At 41.7% G+C, this 18,830-nt stretch overlaps 1 protein-coding gene across 1 annotated transcript; it reads left to right on the top strand.

Moving 5' to 3' along the window:
- Nucleotides 1-8,438: 8,438 nt before the first annotated feature.
- On the top strand, nt 8,439-15,561 carry LOC127313893 (TOM1-like protein 9). The gene is made up of 10 exons (XM_051344371.2): nt 8,439-8,684; nt 9,801-9,879; nt 10,410-10,508; nt 10,582-10,695; nt 11,000-11,163; nt 11,520-11,601; nt 11,880-11,965; nt 13,764-13,940; nt 14,106-14,602; nt 14,800-15,561. The coding sequence occupies exons 1-10, from the start codon at nt 8,581-8,583 to the stop codon at nt 15,369-15,371; spliced, it is 1,974 nt and encodes a 657-aa protein (XP_051200331.1). The 5' UTR covers nt 8,439-8,580; the 3' UTR covers nt 15,372-15,561.
- Nucleotides 15,562-18,830: the final 3,269 nt, after the last annotated feature.

The following is an 18,830-nucleotide window of genomic DNA, read 5'->3' as shown; positions in this document are numbered from 1 at the left end:
TAATAAGAGATAAAGTGCATAAGTACATATTCAATACCACAATAGTTTTTAAGCTATTTGTCCCATGAGCTATATATTGTAAAGGTAGAGGATAGAAATTTTAAAGGTAGCACTCAAGCAATTTACTTTGGAATGGCGGAGAAATACCATGTAGTAGGTAGGTATGGTGGACACAAATGGCATAGTGGTTGGCTCAAGGATTTTGGATGCATGAGAAGTATTCCCTCTCGATACAAGGTTTAGGCTAGCAAGGTTTATTTGAAACAAACACAAGGATGAACCAGTGCAGCAAAACTCACATAAAAGACACATTGTAAACATTATAATACTCTACACCGTCTTCCTTGTTGTTCAAACTCAATACTAGAAATTATCTAGACCTTAGAGAGACCAATTATGCAAACCAAATTTTAGCAAGCTCTATGTATTTCTTCATTAATAAGTGCAAAGTATATGATGCAAGAGCTTAAACATGAGCACAACAATTGCCAAGTATCACATTATCCAAGATATTTTAGCAATTACTACATGTATCATTTTCCAATTCCAACCATATAACAATTTAACGAAGAAGAAATTTCGCCATGAATACTATGAGTAGAGCCTAAGGACATATTTGTCCATATGCTACAGCGGAGCGTGTCTCTCTCCCACACAAAGAATGCTAGGATCCATTTTATTCAAACAAAACAAAAACAAAAACAAACCGACGCTCCAAGCAAAGCACATAAGATGTGATGGAATAAAAATATAGTTTCAGGGGAGGAACCTGATAATGTTGTCGATGAAGAAGGGGATGCCTTGGGCATCCCCAAGCTTAGACGCTTGAGTCTTCTTGATATATGCAGGGGTGAACCACCGGGGCATCCCCAAGCTTAGAGCTTTCACTCTCCTTGATCATGTTGTATCATCTCCCTCTCTTGATCCTTGAAAACTTCCTCCACACCAAACTCAAAACAACTCATTAGAGGGTTAGTGCACAATCAAAATATACATGTTCAGAGGTGACATAATCATTCTTAACACTTCTGGACATTGCACAAAGCTACTGAAAGTCAATGGAATCGAAATATCCATCGAACATAGCAAAATAGGCAATGCGAAATAAAAGGCAGAATCTGTCAAAACAGAACAGTTCGTAATGACGAATTTTATTGAGGCACCAGACTTGCTCAAATGAAAATTCTCAAATTGAATGAAAGTTGAGTACATATCTGAGGATCACTCACGTAAATTGGCATAATTTTCTGAGTTACCTACAGAGAATTTTGCCCAGATTCGTGACAGCAAAGAAATCTGTTTCTGCGCAGTAATCCAAATCTAGTATGAACCTTACTATCAACGACTTTACTTGGCACAACAAAACACTAAACTAAGATAAGGAGAGGTTGCTACAGTAGTAAACAACTCCCAAGACACAAATATAAAACAAAATACTGTAATAAAAAAAAACATGGGTTGTCTCCCATAAGCGCTTTTCTTTAACGCCTTTCAGCTAGGCGCAGAAAGTGTGTATCAAGTATTATCAAGAGACGAAGTATCAACATCATAATTTGTTCTAATAATAGAATCATAAGGTAACTTCATTCTCTTTCTAGGGAAGTGTTCCATACCTTTCTTGAGAGGAAATTGACATTTAATATTAACTTCCTTCATATCAATGATAGCACCAACAGTTCGAAGAAAAGGTCTTCCCAAAATAATGGGACAAGATGCATTGCATTCAATATCCAAGACAACAAAATCAACGGGGACAAGGTTATTGTTAACGGTAATGCGAACATTATCAACTTTCCCCAAAGGTTTCTTTGTAGAATGATCAGCAAGATTAACATCCAAATAACAATTTTTCAATGGTGGCAAGTCAAGCATATTATAAATTTTCTTAGGCATAACAGAAATACTTGCACCAAGATCACATAAAGCATTACAATCAAAGTCATTGACCTTTATTTTAATGATGGGCTCCCAACCATCCTCTAGCTTCCTAGGAATAGAAGCTTCGCGTTCTAATTTCTCTTCTCTAGCTTTTATGAGAGCATTTGTAATATGTTTCGTGAAAGCCAAATTTATAGCACTAGCATTAGGACTTTTAGCAAGTTTTTGTAAGAACTTTATAACTTCAGAGATGTGGCAATCATCAAAATTCAAACCATTATAATCTAAAGCAATGGGATCATCATCCCCAATGTTGGAAAAAAATTTAGCAGTTTTATCACAGGCAGTTTCAGCAGTTTTAGCAGTTTCGGGCAATTTTTCGCGCTTTGCATTAGAAGTGGAAACATTGCTAACACCAATTCTTTTATTAGTAATAGTAGGAGGTGCAGCAACTTGTGGAGCATTAGCATTGCTAGTGGTGGTAATAGTCCAAACTTTAGCTATATTATCTTCTTTTTCTTTTTCTTCTTTCTCCCACCTAGCACGCAATTCGGCCATCAATCTTATATTATCATTAATTCTAACTTGGATGGCATTTGCTGTAGTAACAATTTTATTATTAAGATTTTCATTAGGCATAACTTTCGATTTCAAAAGATCAACATCAGCAGCAAGACTATCGACTTTAGAAGCAAGTATATCATTTTTCCCAAGCTTTTCTTCAACAGATTTGTTAAAAGCAGTTTGTGTACTAATAAATTCTTTAAGCATGGCTTCAAGTCCAGGGGGTGTGTTCCTATTATTGTTGTAAGAATTCCCATAAGAATTACCATAGCCGTTGCCATTATTATAAGGATATGGCCTATAGTTGTTACTAGAATTGTTCCGGTAAGCATTATTGTTGAAATTATTATTTTTAATGAAGTTTACATCAACATGTTCTTGTTGGGCAACCAATGAAGCTAACAAAATATTATTAGGATCAACATTTGTCCTATCATTCACAAGCATAGACATAATAGCATCAATCTTATCACTCAAGGAAGAGGTTTTTTCGACAGAATTTACGTTCTTACCTTGTGGAGCTCTTTCCGTGTGCCATTCAGAGTAATTGATCATCATATTATCAAGAAGCTTTGTTGCTTCGCCAAGAGTGATGGACATAAAGGTACCTCCAGCAGCTGAATCCAATAGGTTTCGCGAAGAAAAATTCAGTCCTGCATAAAAGGTTTGGATGATCATCCAAGTAGTCAGTCCATGGGTTGGGCAATTTTTAACCAAAGATTTCATTCTTTCCCATGCTTGTGCAACATGCTCAGTATCTAATTGTTTAAAATTCATTATGCTACTCCTCAAAGATATAATTTTAGCAGGGGGATAATATCTACCAATAAAAGCATCCTTGCATTTAGTCCATGAATCAATACTATTCTTAGGCAGAGATAGCAACCAATCTTTAGCTCTTCCTCTTAATGAGAAAGGGAACAACTTTAATTTTATAATGTCACCATCTACATCTTTATACTTTTGCATTTCACACAATTCAACAAAATTATTGAGATGGGCAGCAGCATCATCAGAACTAACACCAAAAAATTGCTCTTGCATAACAAGATTTAGTAAAGCAGGTTTAATTTCAAAGAATTCTGCTGTAGTAGCAGGTGGAGCAATAGGTGTGCATAAGAAATCATTATTATTTGTGGTTGTGAAGTCACATAATTTAGTATTTTCAGGAGTACCCATTTTAGCAACAGTAAATAAAGCAAACTAGATAAAGTAAATGCAAGTAACTAATTTTTTTGTGTTTTTGATATAGCAAACAAGATAGCAAATAAAGTAAAACTAGCAACTAATTTTTTTGTATTTTGATTCAGTGCAGCAAACAAAGTAGTAAATAAAACTAAGCAAGACAAAAACAAAGTAAAGAGATTGGGATGTGGAGACTCCCCTTGCAGCGTGTCTTGATCTCCCCGGCAACGGCGCCAGAAATTTGCTTGATGCGCGTGGTTGACGTATTGTCTTTCCGTTCGACACGCGTCCGTTGGGAACCCCAAGAGGAAGGTGTGATGCGTACAGCGGCAAGTTTCCCTCAGTAAGAAACCAAGGTTTATCGAACCAGTAGGAGTCAAGAAGCACGTGAAGGTTGATGGCGGCGAGATGTAGTGCGGCGCAACACCAGGGATTCCGGCGCCAACGTGGAATCTGCACAACACAAACCAAGTACTTTGCCCCAACGAAACAGCGAGGTTGTCAATCTCACCGGCTTGCTGTAACAAAGGATTAGATGTATAGTGTGGATGATGATTGTTTGCAGAAAACAGTAGAACGAATATTGCAGTAGATTGTATTTTAGTATAGAGAATTGGATCGGGGTCCACAGTTCACTAGATGTGTCTCTCCCATAAGATAAATAGCATGTTGGGTGAACAAATTACAGTTGGGCAATTGACAAATAGAGAGGGCATGACCATGCACATACATATTATGATGACTATTGTGAGATTTAATTGGGCATTACGACAAAGTACATAGACCACTATCCAGCATGCATCTATGCCTAAAAAGTCCACCTTCAGGTTATCATCCGAACCCCTTCCAGTATTAAGTTGCTAACAACAGATAATTGCATTAAGTATGGTGCGTAATGTAATCAATAACTACATCCTCGGACATAGCATCAATGTTTTATCCCTATTGGCAACAGTACATCCATAACCTTAGAGGTTTCTGTCACTCCCCCAGATTCACGGAGACATGAACCCACTATCGAGCATAAATACCCCCTCTTGGAGTTACTAGCAAAAACTTGGCCAGAGCCTCTACTAATAACGGAGAGCATGCAAGATCATAAACAACACATAGATATAAATTGATAATCAACATAACATAGTATTCTCTATTCATCGGATCCCAACAAACACAACATATAGCATTACAGATAGATGATCTTGATCATGTTCGGCAGCTCACAAGACCCGACAATTAAGCACAATGAGGAGAAGACAACCATCTAGCTACTGCTATGGACCCATAGTTCAGGGGTAGACTACTCACACATCACTCCGGAGGCGACCATGGCGGCGTAGAGTCCTCCGGGAGATGATTCCCCTCTCCGGCAGGGTGCCGGAGGCGATCTCCTGAATCCCCTGAGATGGGATTGGCGGCGGCGGCGTCTCTGGAAGGTTTTCCGTATCGTGGCTCTCGGTACTGGGGGTTTCGCGACGAAGGCTATTTGTAGGCGGAAGGGCAGGTCAAGGGGCGTCACGAGGGGCCCAGGAGACAGGTCGGCGCGGCCAAGGGTGGGGCCGCGCCGCCCTACCTCCTGGCCACCTCGTGGCCCCACTTCGTTGACTCTCCGGTCTTCTGGAAGCTTCGTGTGAAAATAGGCCCCTGGGCGTTGATTTCGTTCAATTCCGAGAATATTTCCTTACTAGGATTTCAGAAACCAAAAACAGCAGAAAACAGCAACTGGCTCTTCGGCATCTCGTTAATAGGTTAGTTCCAGAAAATGCATAAATATGACATAAAGTATGCATAAAACATGTAGATATCATCAATAATGTGGCATGGAACATAAGAAATTATTGATACGTCGGAGACGTATCAGACACACTCCATCTTTTGCATGAGCATAGGTTAGAAGGAGAAAATGGTATCGGTCCGGTGAACACTTATAATGAAACGAAGAGGGCGCAATGATATTGGTCGAATGATATATGCATGCCTTTATAATTCTAATAAATTATGCAATTCTCTCTATTGCCTCAATGCAACCAATTCATTAATCCAGAAAATACTTAACTCGAGCTACTCATCTTTCTCGGTCAAACTGAAGCGAATAAGCTGACTAGTGGTTGTTCATAAGAGTCGATGGCATGGCCCTCAATCTTGATATACAAGATCCTATCTCGTCAAACTAGTCAGAATATGGAGTTTACACAGCAAGTCAGCTTATTCGCTTCAGTTTGAAGGCCTTACACGTTCATTCGCTCCGAATCTCATCTAGAGGTTCAAATTTAGTCGAAATGCAAATGTTTCGGTTGGCTAGCATTTCATGGGAAATGCCTCGATCATAGTGGATAATCTAGCTAAGCGCGACTGACCCCATAACCCCATTGCCCCTCTCCACACAACCCACCCAGAGACAATGATGCATCTTCTAGTCCATTGCCTTTTCACTATTGCGGTTGAGATGAAGTTCAAGCTAGATTCCAATTGTCTGCTACTCCATTAGTTTTCCTAGTAGCTCTCAACCAGACTAGTGGACACTCCATCTTTTGCATGAGCATAGGTCAGAAGGAGAAAATGGTATCGGCCCGGCGAACACTTATAATGAAATGAAGAGGGCGCACTGATATTGGTCGGATGATATATGCATGCCATTGTAATTCTAATAAATTATGAAATTATCTCTATTGTCTCAATGCAACCAATTCATTAATCGATAAAATACTTAACTCGAGCTACTCATCTTTCTCAGTCAAAATATTCATATCATCCTAGTGCCATCTACTATCATCCCCCTAGTGCCATCATGTCGTTGTCTTGCTACGACCTCAATAGAACCATATATGTCCATAGTCGTTGGAGGTCCATGACCACTCTCTCATTCAAACCTAATAACATGCCACTCAAACATATCATCAAACAGAAAAACCATCATTTTCATGTTCTCACTTGTAAGTGCAATTAAGCTAATACTTTTCCAGGCCACATATTCAACCTTTGTCTCATGTCTGGCTAGTATACTTAGATGATATGCTTGCTTGTTTTGGTATTGTAACGGTGTCGTGTCCACATTGCATGTTGTAGTAAAACAAAAGGAGGTTTTACAGGTACCCAATTTTTTTTTGTATGGAGATATGAAGGACACACCGATTGATGGTCTTTAATTTGCTGTCTAGCCATTTGATGGTTTCTCATTACACATGTTTAATTGTTTTTAGAGCTGTATGGATTTCTGAATACATATGGACACACCTTGTTGATGTATGAAAAGCAGGTTTGTTGGGCCCATATTAGCTATGATGTATTCCCTATAAATTTGTCAACTAATTTATCATGTGATACAACATAGAGTAGTGCATTCTAACACTAATTTCTCAATTAGTTTATCATGTGATATGACATAGAGGTAGTAGGCAAGTTAATAAACCAACTAATTTACTGAAAAGGTAGAGCAAACATAAAATACCAAACATTGATGGCGAACCTCTTAATTATAAGTTCTAAATACTTTGCATATATGCTTCTTCTTTTGGTAGAGGAGATTTGAGGGGCATTGGGAATAGTTATTGATGGGAAAACAAAGATACATCGTTACTCAAGATAAAACTAGGGGATTTATCAACCTAGATACAAGAATAAATTGAGCGAAACGCAAGCCTAGCCGGTGTATGTGCTACTATATTAATCCCTATCATAAAACTCGATTCTAATTTGATGAAACCCACTACAAGGAATGCAACAATCATGGTATATAGTTGTCGATGAAGTTACCAAACATTGCATTCTCTTCACCATATGCAAACAACTCGTTGGACAATAAAATTGTTACAACCGATAATGATGCACAAGTGTCAAACCTTCCTGTAAGGCACATGCTTCTACCAATGATGCATCCACCACGTAATGCAAGATTTGTCAGATGATGTTATATTGAAGTTCTTTTCATTTACCATTACCACACGGGCTTTACATATGCACATATCTATCTTCAAAGCATCATCTACAATGATTTTTATAGAATCTTTCGGTGTTCTTGACCATGACACTCCTTATTTGACATTCGATTCTGATATGCATGCTTCTTTATGACATGCTCCTAACACTTTAGGGTTTTGAGAATCATATATCACGTTTACGTGCGCCGCAAGATTTTTCAACAAAGGTCAGATGGCGGCTCTGATTTCTTGCCTTGCCATGTGTCACGGTGTTATCGGTATGCACAATAAATCGCCGGGCGATTGATGCCCTAGTTTGTTTTGGATCTTTCGGTGGCGGTGCTATGGCATGTAGGTGAAAAGGGAGAATATATTGTGACGCGCACTTTTGGCTCTTAGGTGCGCGCGCACCCTATATTGAAAACACGTCAGAAATTTACAAAAAAATATGTCGTAAATTAAATTGGTAGGAAATGTATGCAGACATGCGTACGTCAAATCAGGAACTAAAATATTAAGTTACATAGCCTACACAAAAATAACAAGATGTACTGTTCACAATATAGCAGTATACACGTACTATTCACAATATAGCGAAAATCTATTTTCTCTTTTTTGTGTAGGTCAGAAAAATTCGAATTTTTTCTTGACAATTTACACGAGTAAGTAGCATGGTGACATGTATGTGTGTGAATTATTTCAAATTTTTTGACACATTTAAATATGGTTATTCAAATGTTTTTTCATATCAGGGTATGGTGCACCCGAGTGCACCACCGTATTTTCGGAATATATTGTCCATTGCCAAACAGAAATCTGTTGGAAGTTTGTTCCAAAAAGTAATCAAATTCCCAATCCAGAATTGGCAAAATAGAGAGAATTTTTCCTCCTTCCCTTGTCCAACCGACTGGACAGAGAGGCCAAGCAAACCAGTAGGTACGGACACAGCGAGGCTTGCTGCCTGCTAGTGCTAGGGTTTCCGCCCGCCGCTTTCTCCCCCGTCCCCGTCGACGCCGGCCAGGGGCTCGCCGTCGCCGCGATGCCGCAGTCGGTCCTGGTCGATCGCGCGACCAGTGAATCGCTGATCGGGCCCGACTGGTCCCTCAATCTCGAGATCTGCGACATCCTCAACCACGACCCCTCGTGAGTTCATCCTTCGCCCTCCCCTTTGCTATCTAAATTATCACGTTGATTGTTCCTTACTGCTGCGTCGCCGGGGACGTGCTCGTGGCGATAGGTTCCGCGCGCAACTGGGACGGGGGACTGTCCTCTGCGAATTTTGTGCTAGTTCCATCACGATTTTGTAGGCAGGAGGCTGGGGCACGCTTGGGTCGAGGTTTCGGGCCGGAACGATTGATCAGTCCATGTGGTCCTGTGAAATTCAGCTGATGTTCACTACTCTATAACTTTTGTAGTACTGTAGGACTTTGTTCATCAGATTGAACTAACGGGTAAGAGTAGAACACATGGAGTGATGCGACATTAAGTATCACTAGGTGAAGTAACTGGAATGAAGGAGCCCTTGCTGGGTCCTGATTCATCAAATCTAACAGTCTATTTGCCACTTCAGTGTGGCTTCTGTTTAGAAATCGGATGCGCCAGGGTCGTTATTTAGGACTTCACAATCTGCGCTCTTGGCACGTGTGCTTGTTGGCGCTGAAAGAGCTCCTGCCACCTTCAGCTCCGTCTTCTTGACCACCATAGCATATGAGTTGTGCATTTGGCTCCTAGTTAAGGCACACAGAGGATTGTGATCATGATAAGAAAACATGCCATGATAAGCTCTTTCCAATCGCCATGCCTACTATAGGTCTATAGCTCGACTGTCATGGGAATTTTTGTTTGGACCTGCAAATGCGACAAAGTGGCAAGTAACGACAATCCTAGAAGGTCACTTTTTTTTTCAACCAAGCTAAGTTCAATATCAGTTACTAATGGTGTTGGAAAAAAGATAATAAGAAGGCTAATATGGAAATAATCTTGAGTGCTGGTGTTGACTATGCCTACGATTTTGATGACTAGTTAGTTTCTGTCTCAGTATTAATGTGATGATCTGGAACTCTTGAACTGTTAATGAAGCTTGCACTAGTGCATGTTTCATCGAAATAGCAAGTCATTGGGATAATATTGGTGTTCCCCATGCCAAAGCAATAGGCTGTAAAGAAGTCACAATTTCAACCTGAAACTTGCATTAAACAGTATCTGGTTTCAGTTTGCCAGTTCTTTGCTATACTCTCTTATACTTTAAGATGCACATAGGCAAGCCAAAGATGTAGTCAAGTCTATCAAGAAACGGATTGGAAACAAGAACTCAAAGGTCCAGCTTCTCGCACTAACAGTAAGTATCATTCTGTAACGTACTTGACATGTGGTGTATACAATTGAACCATCAATTGCCAGTTTTCTATGTTAGCTAGAAACTTATGATTATTTTCTGGCACCGGTTTCAAAATCTTAATTTGTATGTTTTGATCAATAGTTTCCTTCTACCAATTATCTAATATTCTTGTTTTGCTTTGTAATGCACTCACAATCATATCTTCACGATGATGCATAGTTCACATAATTTAGTGTTACTTGCATATGAAATTGACCAGTGACTCCAGACTGACTCCAGACTGGTTCCATAGTTCAAAGTTGGCTGTGTTAAAATAAGCTTTTATTTCTTAGTTCTTTACCTTGACCTTGCTGAAGCAATGTAACTTACAGTTTTACTGCAGTCATCCATTACCACTATCTGTTGCAACATACCTTGTTAGTTGGTAGCTAAATTTTGTTGACTGGTTCTGTAATTGAATTGAAGCGGCTATGTACCAATGGCTCTGAGCAAACTTGCACTGAAGTACTTCATTTATTTTCCCTTTTTAGTTGCTGGAGACGCTGATTAAAAACTGTGGAGATTTTGTTCATATGCATGTTGCCGAGAGGGATATACTCCACGAAATGGTGAAGATAGTTAAGAAAAAGGTCCGGCCACGCAGTTTTTATCCTTCCATTTAAATAATAAGATTTCAAATTTGATTTCTGTTTTGTTTTGTAGCCTGATTATCATGTAAAAGAGAAGATACTCAGTCTAATAGACACCTGGCAAGATGCTTTTGGTGGTCCTCGTGCAAGATATCCACAATATTATGCGGCATATCAAGAGCTGCTGGTATTATTCACGTCACATGCATTTCCATTTTGTTTATTGTTCAACAGTTTTCACCCTCTGTAGTACTTCTTTCAAAAATTACGAACGGAGTAATCCACATTAGTTAACAAAAAGCTAGCGATGTATGTTTCACCATCTAAAATATCCTACAAAACAGTAAGTCAACAAGAAAGAAAATGAGCATCTTCTTCAGGCAAGCATAAAAACATGAATATATCTGTTTATATAGTGTTCATTGTAATGTTGCCTTTTGATATATCATACTTTCCAGGGCTAATCATAAATTTGTTTTCTTTTATATCAGCGTGCTGGAGCTGTATTTCCTCAAAGATCAGAGAGTTCTGTGCCAATCTATACTCCACCACAGACTCAACCTCTACAAAACTATCCTCCTCCTGCTTTACGTAATACTGACTATCGGCAGGAGGCACCTGAATCATCTTCAGCGTCAGAAATACCTACATTGAGGTACGTTGCCTCTTAGAGCCTAATGCACCATTAAGCTGTGACTTAATTTTTCTCATAATTACGTAGATCAATATCATTGCCTAGAAAATAGGAATCGGTAACACAGAACCTAAGCAGAACCTAAAGATATTATTATGTGTTGGTTTTGGCTGAGGTACAAACATATGGGACCTTAAATGCTTCCTTTTTCAGAGCCTGAATGTGTGTCTCTTTCCTGTACGGCTGATCCTTCTGCACTGCAACTGCCTTTACTTTCTTCTCAAATTTTGTAACCACACTGTTATTATCAGTGTACTTTGAAGTCTTCAAGTTCTCTTCTGTAAGAAAGTCTAAACTTTGTAAAACTTTTTTACCAGTGCGGCAGAAATTCAGAATGCACGTGGTGTGATGGATGTTCTCTCGGAGATGTTAAATGCTATTGATCCTGGAAACAGAGAGGTATTTCACTGTTGATTGCCTACTCACATACTGTAGCAATATGTGGTTCATAAAATGATCAAATGCGCAGTTTTGTTGTGGAAAATTAATGCAGGAAAAAGACACACCATCTTCCTCCTTTGCTGTGTTGATTTCTCTTACTTAAAATTGCATACGTATACTACCATGTTTCAGATAATTTAAAAACTTGTAACATTGAAATCCATAAATCACTTTCTTTCTAGTTGTATGATTTGGATGTCAAGTCAATATACTGCTGAGCATTAATGAACATGCAGGGTTTAAAGCAAGAGGTTATTGTGGACCTCGTGGACCAATGTCGGTCTTACAAGCAGAGAGTGGTGCAGCTTGTCAACACAACCTCGTAAGTTGTTGTGATGTCTGGCTCTTATTTTCTAGCAGCATATAAACTACAGGGAAGCAAATAGCACCAATGTAGTATGTGCATTTTTCTGATTTGGTAGTTTTGATAACCCACTAGATTGCTCTTCTGTCGACTTCATCTTTGCGTTCTTTGATACGTTTTAGAAGTTTCTTGGGGGGAATACCGGAATCTATCCTAGCTCAATATACCCAACTCGCCCTCAAGATTGGACTTGAAGGTTCCCTCATGAAGGCCACCCTTTGATGAACTAAAATATATCCCCCCATCCTACGTCTGGTCATGCTAAACTGGATTGCTTGCAATCTTCATCATTGACTTGTTGTCACACCAAAGCTTCAGCAGTCCTTTCCTCAATATAATCCACTCCGATAGAAGACCTCTCATCCGGTCCAGTAGAAGACCTCTTATCCATAGTATCTCACTCAATCGAACTGGCATGGCTATATTTTGCTTTGGCAGTAGATCTGGATACCACCAACTGTTATTGCCCGTCCAAGATACCAAGTTACCTTGGTGTTGATCTCCTATCAGGCTTAATCAGCATCACAATAGCCACCAACGTCCAGATAATCAATTGCTTTCCTTTGCCTTTGAAGTGAATAAGTGATACAAGCTACCATGCTTCTCAAGGGCTGCCAGCTCCAGTATTCAACTTGGGATCTTGCTTCACTGCTCTCAAATCAGTTGGGGTACTGTAGACTGTAGTGAAGTGATGAAGGCTCTGTACTCCGGTGACAGTGATTCATACGCCACATGTTGGCTATATCATTCTCAAAGCCATATCTGGATGGGGGCTTTCCAGCCCCAGTCTGTGTCCTGGACTGTGGCTTGTCACTCTCACATTGGTGGTCAGTACAACCATACGGGCTAACCCCAACCCCTCTAGAACTTCTCAACAGCCACCAATCCAGGTGGAGCTGCAGCTGAATCATCGGGAGTCGAGTTGGGGTTTGGTCCACGAATCTTCCCTGCGCAACTCAGTTCACTGCCTCCGTGCTGGATGCTCTTCTCCCAACTTGTAGTTTGCCTGCGAGGTACACATATCCTCAGTCGGCACTGGCCTGATACCATGACGTTTCTTGGGGAAATTGCTCTAAACTATTGATTTTCTCTACTCTTCACTATACAGCCCAGTGTATATGGACTCACTACTACTAGCATACAGAGCCCTGTATACAACACTTTTGACGCAATAATCATAGTAAGCTTGCATTCACTCCCCCAGCACTTCCCTAAATGGCTTCTGCTGGAACTATAATACTTAAACAATAGTAGTGCGTGGTCGTGGCGTGTTACTTCACCCTACACAGTTTTGTTACTTGACCCTGATCTCTACACTTTAGGCAAGCAACTCAGAACAAAATGGCAACTTATTCTTTGTGGTGAGTCCAGATCAATAATATCGAAAATTTATGAATCTGCCTTTGGTATCATTAAGACACAAATACACAATGGAAAAAGTGCATTAACTTGTTCTGCCCTTTTAAGTAAATACTTCCTTACTATGCATAGTTCAGTCATGTGATTGCCCAAAATCTATATCTGATACTCTATTAGTGTGCCTGAGACGTCGGTGATTTATGGGGTATGTAACTACTATGCGTTATTTGCTGAAATAGGGATACTCAACTCGTTTATGTTGGTTGCTTTTTCTGTAAATTGAATTTCACGTGTAGCTTTCGTACTACTGATTGAATTGCTGTTCCGGCTGTTGTGTTCATATGACTACATATTATGATATGGTTCTCTAAATATTTCCATTCATTAACTGTCACAGCGACGAGGAGCTGCTAAGTCAGGGCCTTTCATTGAATGATGATTTGCAGCGTGTTCTAGCAAAACATGATGCAATTGCTGCAGGCATAGCGGTTCGGGTAGAAAAGCCAAAACAAGAAGCCCCTGCGAGTAGTTCTCCACCAACAAAGCCAGAGGGGACAAAAGAGCCGCCTCAAAGGTCGTGTTATCTAATACCATGCATCCTTTTAGTTACTGTTTTGACATGATCCTTCAGTTTTGAGGGTTCAGTAACTCTTGAAACGGCATTCAAATGGTTAAAATTTAAATAGTTGATGCTGCATTAAGCTCTGACTGACTGTTATATACCGTCTGAACCTGTCAGGTCTTCTGAAGCTGCTAGTAACATGACTCCATTTGAGCAATTAGCACTTCCTGCACCTCCATCATCGAGCACTTCAAAGCCTCCTGGAGAAACATCTGTTGGCCCTAGTATCGACCTACTTAGTGGAGATGATTATTTCAAGCCAGAACCTGCTAATTCCCAAGCACTTGTTCCTGTTGGCAATCTGCCTGCAGCTTCAGCTTCAGGCCACAATACCTTAGATCTTGTAGAAATGTTTTCGCAAACCAATGTTAGCAATAACAACCAGAACCCTGCCATTTCGTCACCAATATTAAACTCAAATCCTCTCTCGGCACCGCAAGCATATCCTGCTCCACAGCATCCTGTTCTATCGCAGCAGCCTTCTCCGTTTTCTAATGGCTTGACTTCCAATACAATGCCAACTTACAATCAAGGTTCTGACCTGAACTCTTCAAGTCCATGGAATGGTCAGTTTGCTCCAGGAACGATGCAACCACATCAGGCACCAAACTATGGTACTTCACTATCTTTATAATTTGACCTTCTAATATGCTATCTTAGCAGTACTTGTGTTTGATATCAGGTTTGTCCAAGAGCTCTTGCGGGTACTTTTTGCTAGATCTGTTTTTCACAATGCAATTTACTGTTTGTCTGCGACATATGGTTTTATCTTTGCTTGTGTCCTCAGCCGTAGGCTATTTGTGCTTTACAGGTCAAGATGATCAGAGCAGCGACCTCCCGCCACCACCGTGGGAAGCAGAAATTGCTCAAGCCCAACCTGCTCAAGTAGGTCAGCCTGAGCAAGTTTCACCGTCGCAACAATTGCTGACTGGACAACCAGGGGGAATGCAGTTTCCATCAGGATATTTGGAGCAACCTGGGGTTCAACATCCGCAATCCATGCCAAATACACAGTATGGAGGCATGTATCCTCCAATGCAAGGCAACCAAGCAGCTGGTATGTATCCCCAGCAGATGGCAGGAGATATCTACCAGCAGCAGATGTATGGTGGCCAGATGGCCAGTTATGGCTATGGTCAGCAGTCTGGAGGTTATGGCTATGCTCCGAATGCTGCATATGGGTATACCGGTGCAAACGAGCTTTCTCAGAGAATGAATGGGCTTTCCATGCAAAACAACAGTTTGTATGGCGCACCTGCATCTTCTCCCCTTCAGCAGGCTAATCGACCAGCAAGGCCTGAAGATTCACTCTTTGGTGATCTGGTTAGCATCGCCAAAACAAAGCCTGGCAAAACTGCAGCTAATAAGGCTGGTGAATTGTAAAGTTGAATGAGATCCTTGTTTTCTGTCACAGCAATAGTTTTTGCTCATAGTACATAAGTTGTTTGGAAAGTTTCCCTATTGGGAAGGTACTAGTAGGTCGAGTTATAGATTTGAAATTCATAGAAATGTGGTTCGGTGTAAATTTTAAATTCCTTGAGTCATATATATTTTTTGTTTACTTTTTTTACAAGCACCTGGCTCCCCCTTTCCTGAATACACACTATACACGCATTTCCCCTGCTTGTCCAGTCAATGGCTATATCGAGATAAACAACAGAACGACAACGGCTATACGGATTACTGGGTAAACAGGTGAAATAGGTCTCGATAAAAGAATCGCAATATCTTCTTTACTATTAAACGGGGAAGCGACCGTGGTACGTCGCGCATCTTGCGTCGCGACTTTGCAATTTAATCCTGAATCCGCAGTCCCTTAGTCTTTCTTTACATCCCGTCATATATATTTCTGCTGTGGATGCGGCCGAGGGAGCCGGCGCCTCCCCAGGTCCCCAACAAGGCGGCGGATGGAGCTCCTCCCTATCCTCGCCAATCCCGCATCCTCACCGGAGTACGTCCGCCTCCCGGAGGCCGCGCGACCGGCCACGATTTATCCGCAGTCCACCACCTCCCAGTCCCACACCTTATCCACTCCCGTGCGGCCGTGCATCCTCTGTCCTGTCCTGCCAACACCGCCGCCTGTCCCGGCCGTGCGCCTGGTCGATGGTGAACTCAAGCGCGGACCGGCATGGATCGGACGAGCTTATGCATCGAATCTACTGGACGATAGCCTCCAGCTCGAGAACATCTTCAGGCACGAGCTCGCCTCCAACCTGACTTCCTCCACCAGTCGGAGTGGCTCCTCTCCAGGAGGCAAGAAGAGCTTCTCATCCACGGCTTCGTCGTCCTCCCAGTCGGACGAAATTCCTCGCTCCTAGCTCCGAGTTTGGGTGTGAGGACTTGCGAGATGCAGGTTGAACGAAGCGGAGGCATAGAAGCAGAGGTGGCCACCTTACCGGGGCTCGAGCGAGTCCGAGAGTCCGAAGGGAGAAGAGGCCGGCCGTTGTCCAGGTCCCATTCTACGGCGGAGAGGAGGGGTTGGAGCTGGATGGGCTCGTTTCCGTTGAGCAGTGGAGGAGGTCACGGGATGGCTGATGGTGGCAATTTCGGGGAGGATCTAAGTTGTGAACCACGGGATTGTTGTTCCTGCATTTTGCTGCTGTAGAGTCAACGGAAATTGGAGACGAAGCTCATCTGAGGTAGAATTAGTACCGCTGAATTTAACATGAGGCTATACTACCTGAATTTTACTACAGCTTAATCGCTGAACCAAGAAAACGCAGAAGTTAGCTGAACGTTAGTACAGCCTGATCGCAGAATTATTATACTACTGCTAACTGAGCGAAATTTACACTTATGTGAAGCTCCTTGCTGAGATCTGTTGTAATTATGATTCTTTCATAGCTATACATATATTGGTTGATGTTATTTGTTGTTGCTGCTAAAGCTCATAGCTCAAAAGCGAATCTCGGTTTTGCGCAAATAAATCAAGCTATTGTAGATGTTGTAAATGGTAGTTGCAAAGATAGTTATGCTGCATTATTACTACCTCTGTTCATATCTAGAAAAAGTTGAGCAATTTTTATTAAGACGGATGGACTAAAATACATGAGATTGAATATGAAAGTTGGAGTTTAGACCATTTGCTAGAGATATATTTAGATGATAGTCTATATTACGATATGAGAAGAAAGCAGTTAAACAAGCTAACTGGACTAACTTGGAACATAATTTCACAGTTGTGGCCAATGGCGATGGGAATATAGAGGCAGCCTTGGAGGTATGACCTACCACAGAGGGCCAGCCAACACATGGGAAAGTTTCGGGAGAAATTGTTGCTGCTTCTGAACATCATCTTAAGTTGGGACATGGGAATGTTTCGGGAGAAATTGTTTGGGCCTATGAGCATTATCTTAAGTCGGATCACTGCCACCTACAACAAACTTCTGCCATCGACTACACCATTCAAGTATTCATCCCCGCTGTGTGCACAAGTTTTTTTTTTCCATCGATGATGTCGTCCTCGTAGCAACGCACGGGTATTATGCTAGTATGGATAGATTGCGGAAGAACTTCTTATCTCATATAATCACTTCGTGATGAAGAAAATGCTAGAACATACAATAAATGCAAGACTTACTACTACAGCAAAAGAATCAGCATGTATGGCATGGTAGATATGTTGCAATACAACTTATCCAAATTAGGTGATGATATGCACAAACTACAACACACGGCATGATGCGAGATGCAAACAGACATATATCATATTTTTCTGAACAAGACATTTTATTTCGAGTTACGGTTTGAAAGATATGAATTTATCAAGGTTTAGCAAGATATAAACATTTTCTGCAATTTCCTGAAAAACAGGGAAAGGGGAAACATTTTTATACTCAGAGGGGGCTAGCCACAGGGGCTGCCGCGTGGGGCCGGATGCTGACCTGGACTGCGGGCGGTTTGCAGAACCTGTAGGGGTTTTTCCGAGAAAGTGTCATGAGGAGGGACCGGGGGTTGATGAAAACGTGAAGTCAGGGGGCTGATTACAAAGAGCCATACGAGGGGGTTTAGCGTCGTCCCAAACCCATGCCCCCAATTCCTCTCCTCCTTCCCCAAATCTCACCAAATCCACCCCCAAATCGCCGGACCATGGCGGCGTCGGCATCCACCTCGCAACCTCCTGGCCCCGAGTCCGTCAGGGTGTACTCCCTGCACGACTCGCGCTGGGAGTTCATCGCCGACCTGGGGCTGTCTGACGGGAGCCACCACGCCGCCGAAGCCCCGGAGCAAGCAACGGCGCAGGCTGAGGCCTCGTTCGGTTGGCCCCTAACCAATCCGCCTAGGAATCTACCCACCCGGGGGTCTGGGTGAACCCCAATGATCACCCGAATCCCAACTAATCCCTCTACCCATATTCCCTGCCTCTAATTGTCGTTCGGTTAATCCTCGACCCACAAGCAGCAGGAGACAGCGCGTGTAGTAAACAGCAGCAATCATGGCACGCACTTAACAGGAGCAGGCATGGCACGCACTCAACAAGAGCAGGGATTAACTTATCAATGCCTACGGATTGTAGACTAGGGTTTAGTTGGAAGTAGAGGGCAAGTAGATCTCGAGGGTTTCAGCCGAAAAGTACTCGACGAATAAGAAACTAGGGTTATGTTGATAATGGATTCGATCCTCTCTTTGTCCCTCGACTCCCCCTTATATAGGAGGCGGAGCCAAGGGTACCGTGTTACACAAGATTACAGATTCCGGGAGACTCTCTGAGTTCAACCCGTAAAGTTACAAATCTCTATATTTCCTAATACAACTCTATCTTTCCTCAATACTAATTGGGCTTCCGAACTTCATATTCTTCGACTTGTGGGCCTTCAGTAAACCCCGGGTACCATCTTTGGC

Source organism: Lolium perenne, chromosome 7 (assembly GCF_019359855.2).
Source record: "Lolium perenne isolate Kyuss_39 chromosome 7, Kyuss_2.0, whole genome shotgun sequence".
NCBI lineage: Eukaryota > Viridiplantae > Streptophyta > Magnoliopsida > Poales > Poaceae > Lolium > Lolium perenne.
The sequence above is the reverse complement of the archived record's forward strand: the minus strand, read 5'-3'. Positions and strand labels throughout refer to the sequence as shown.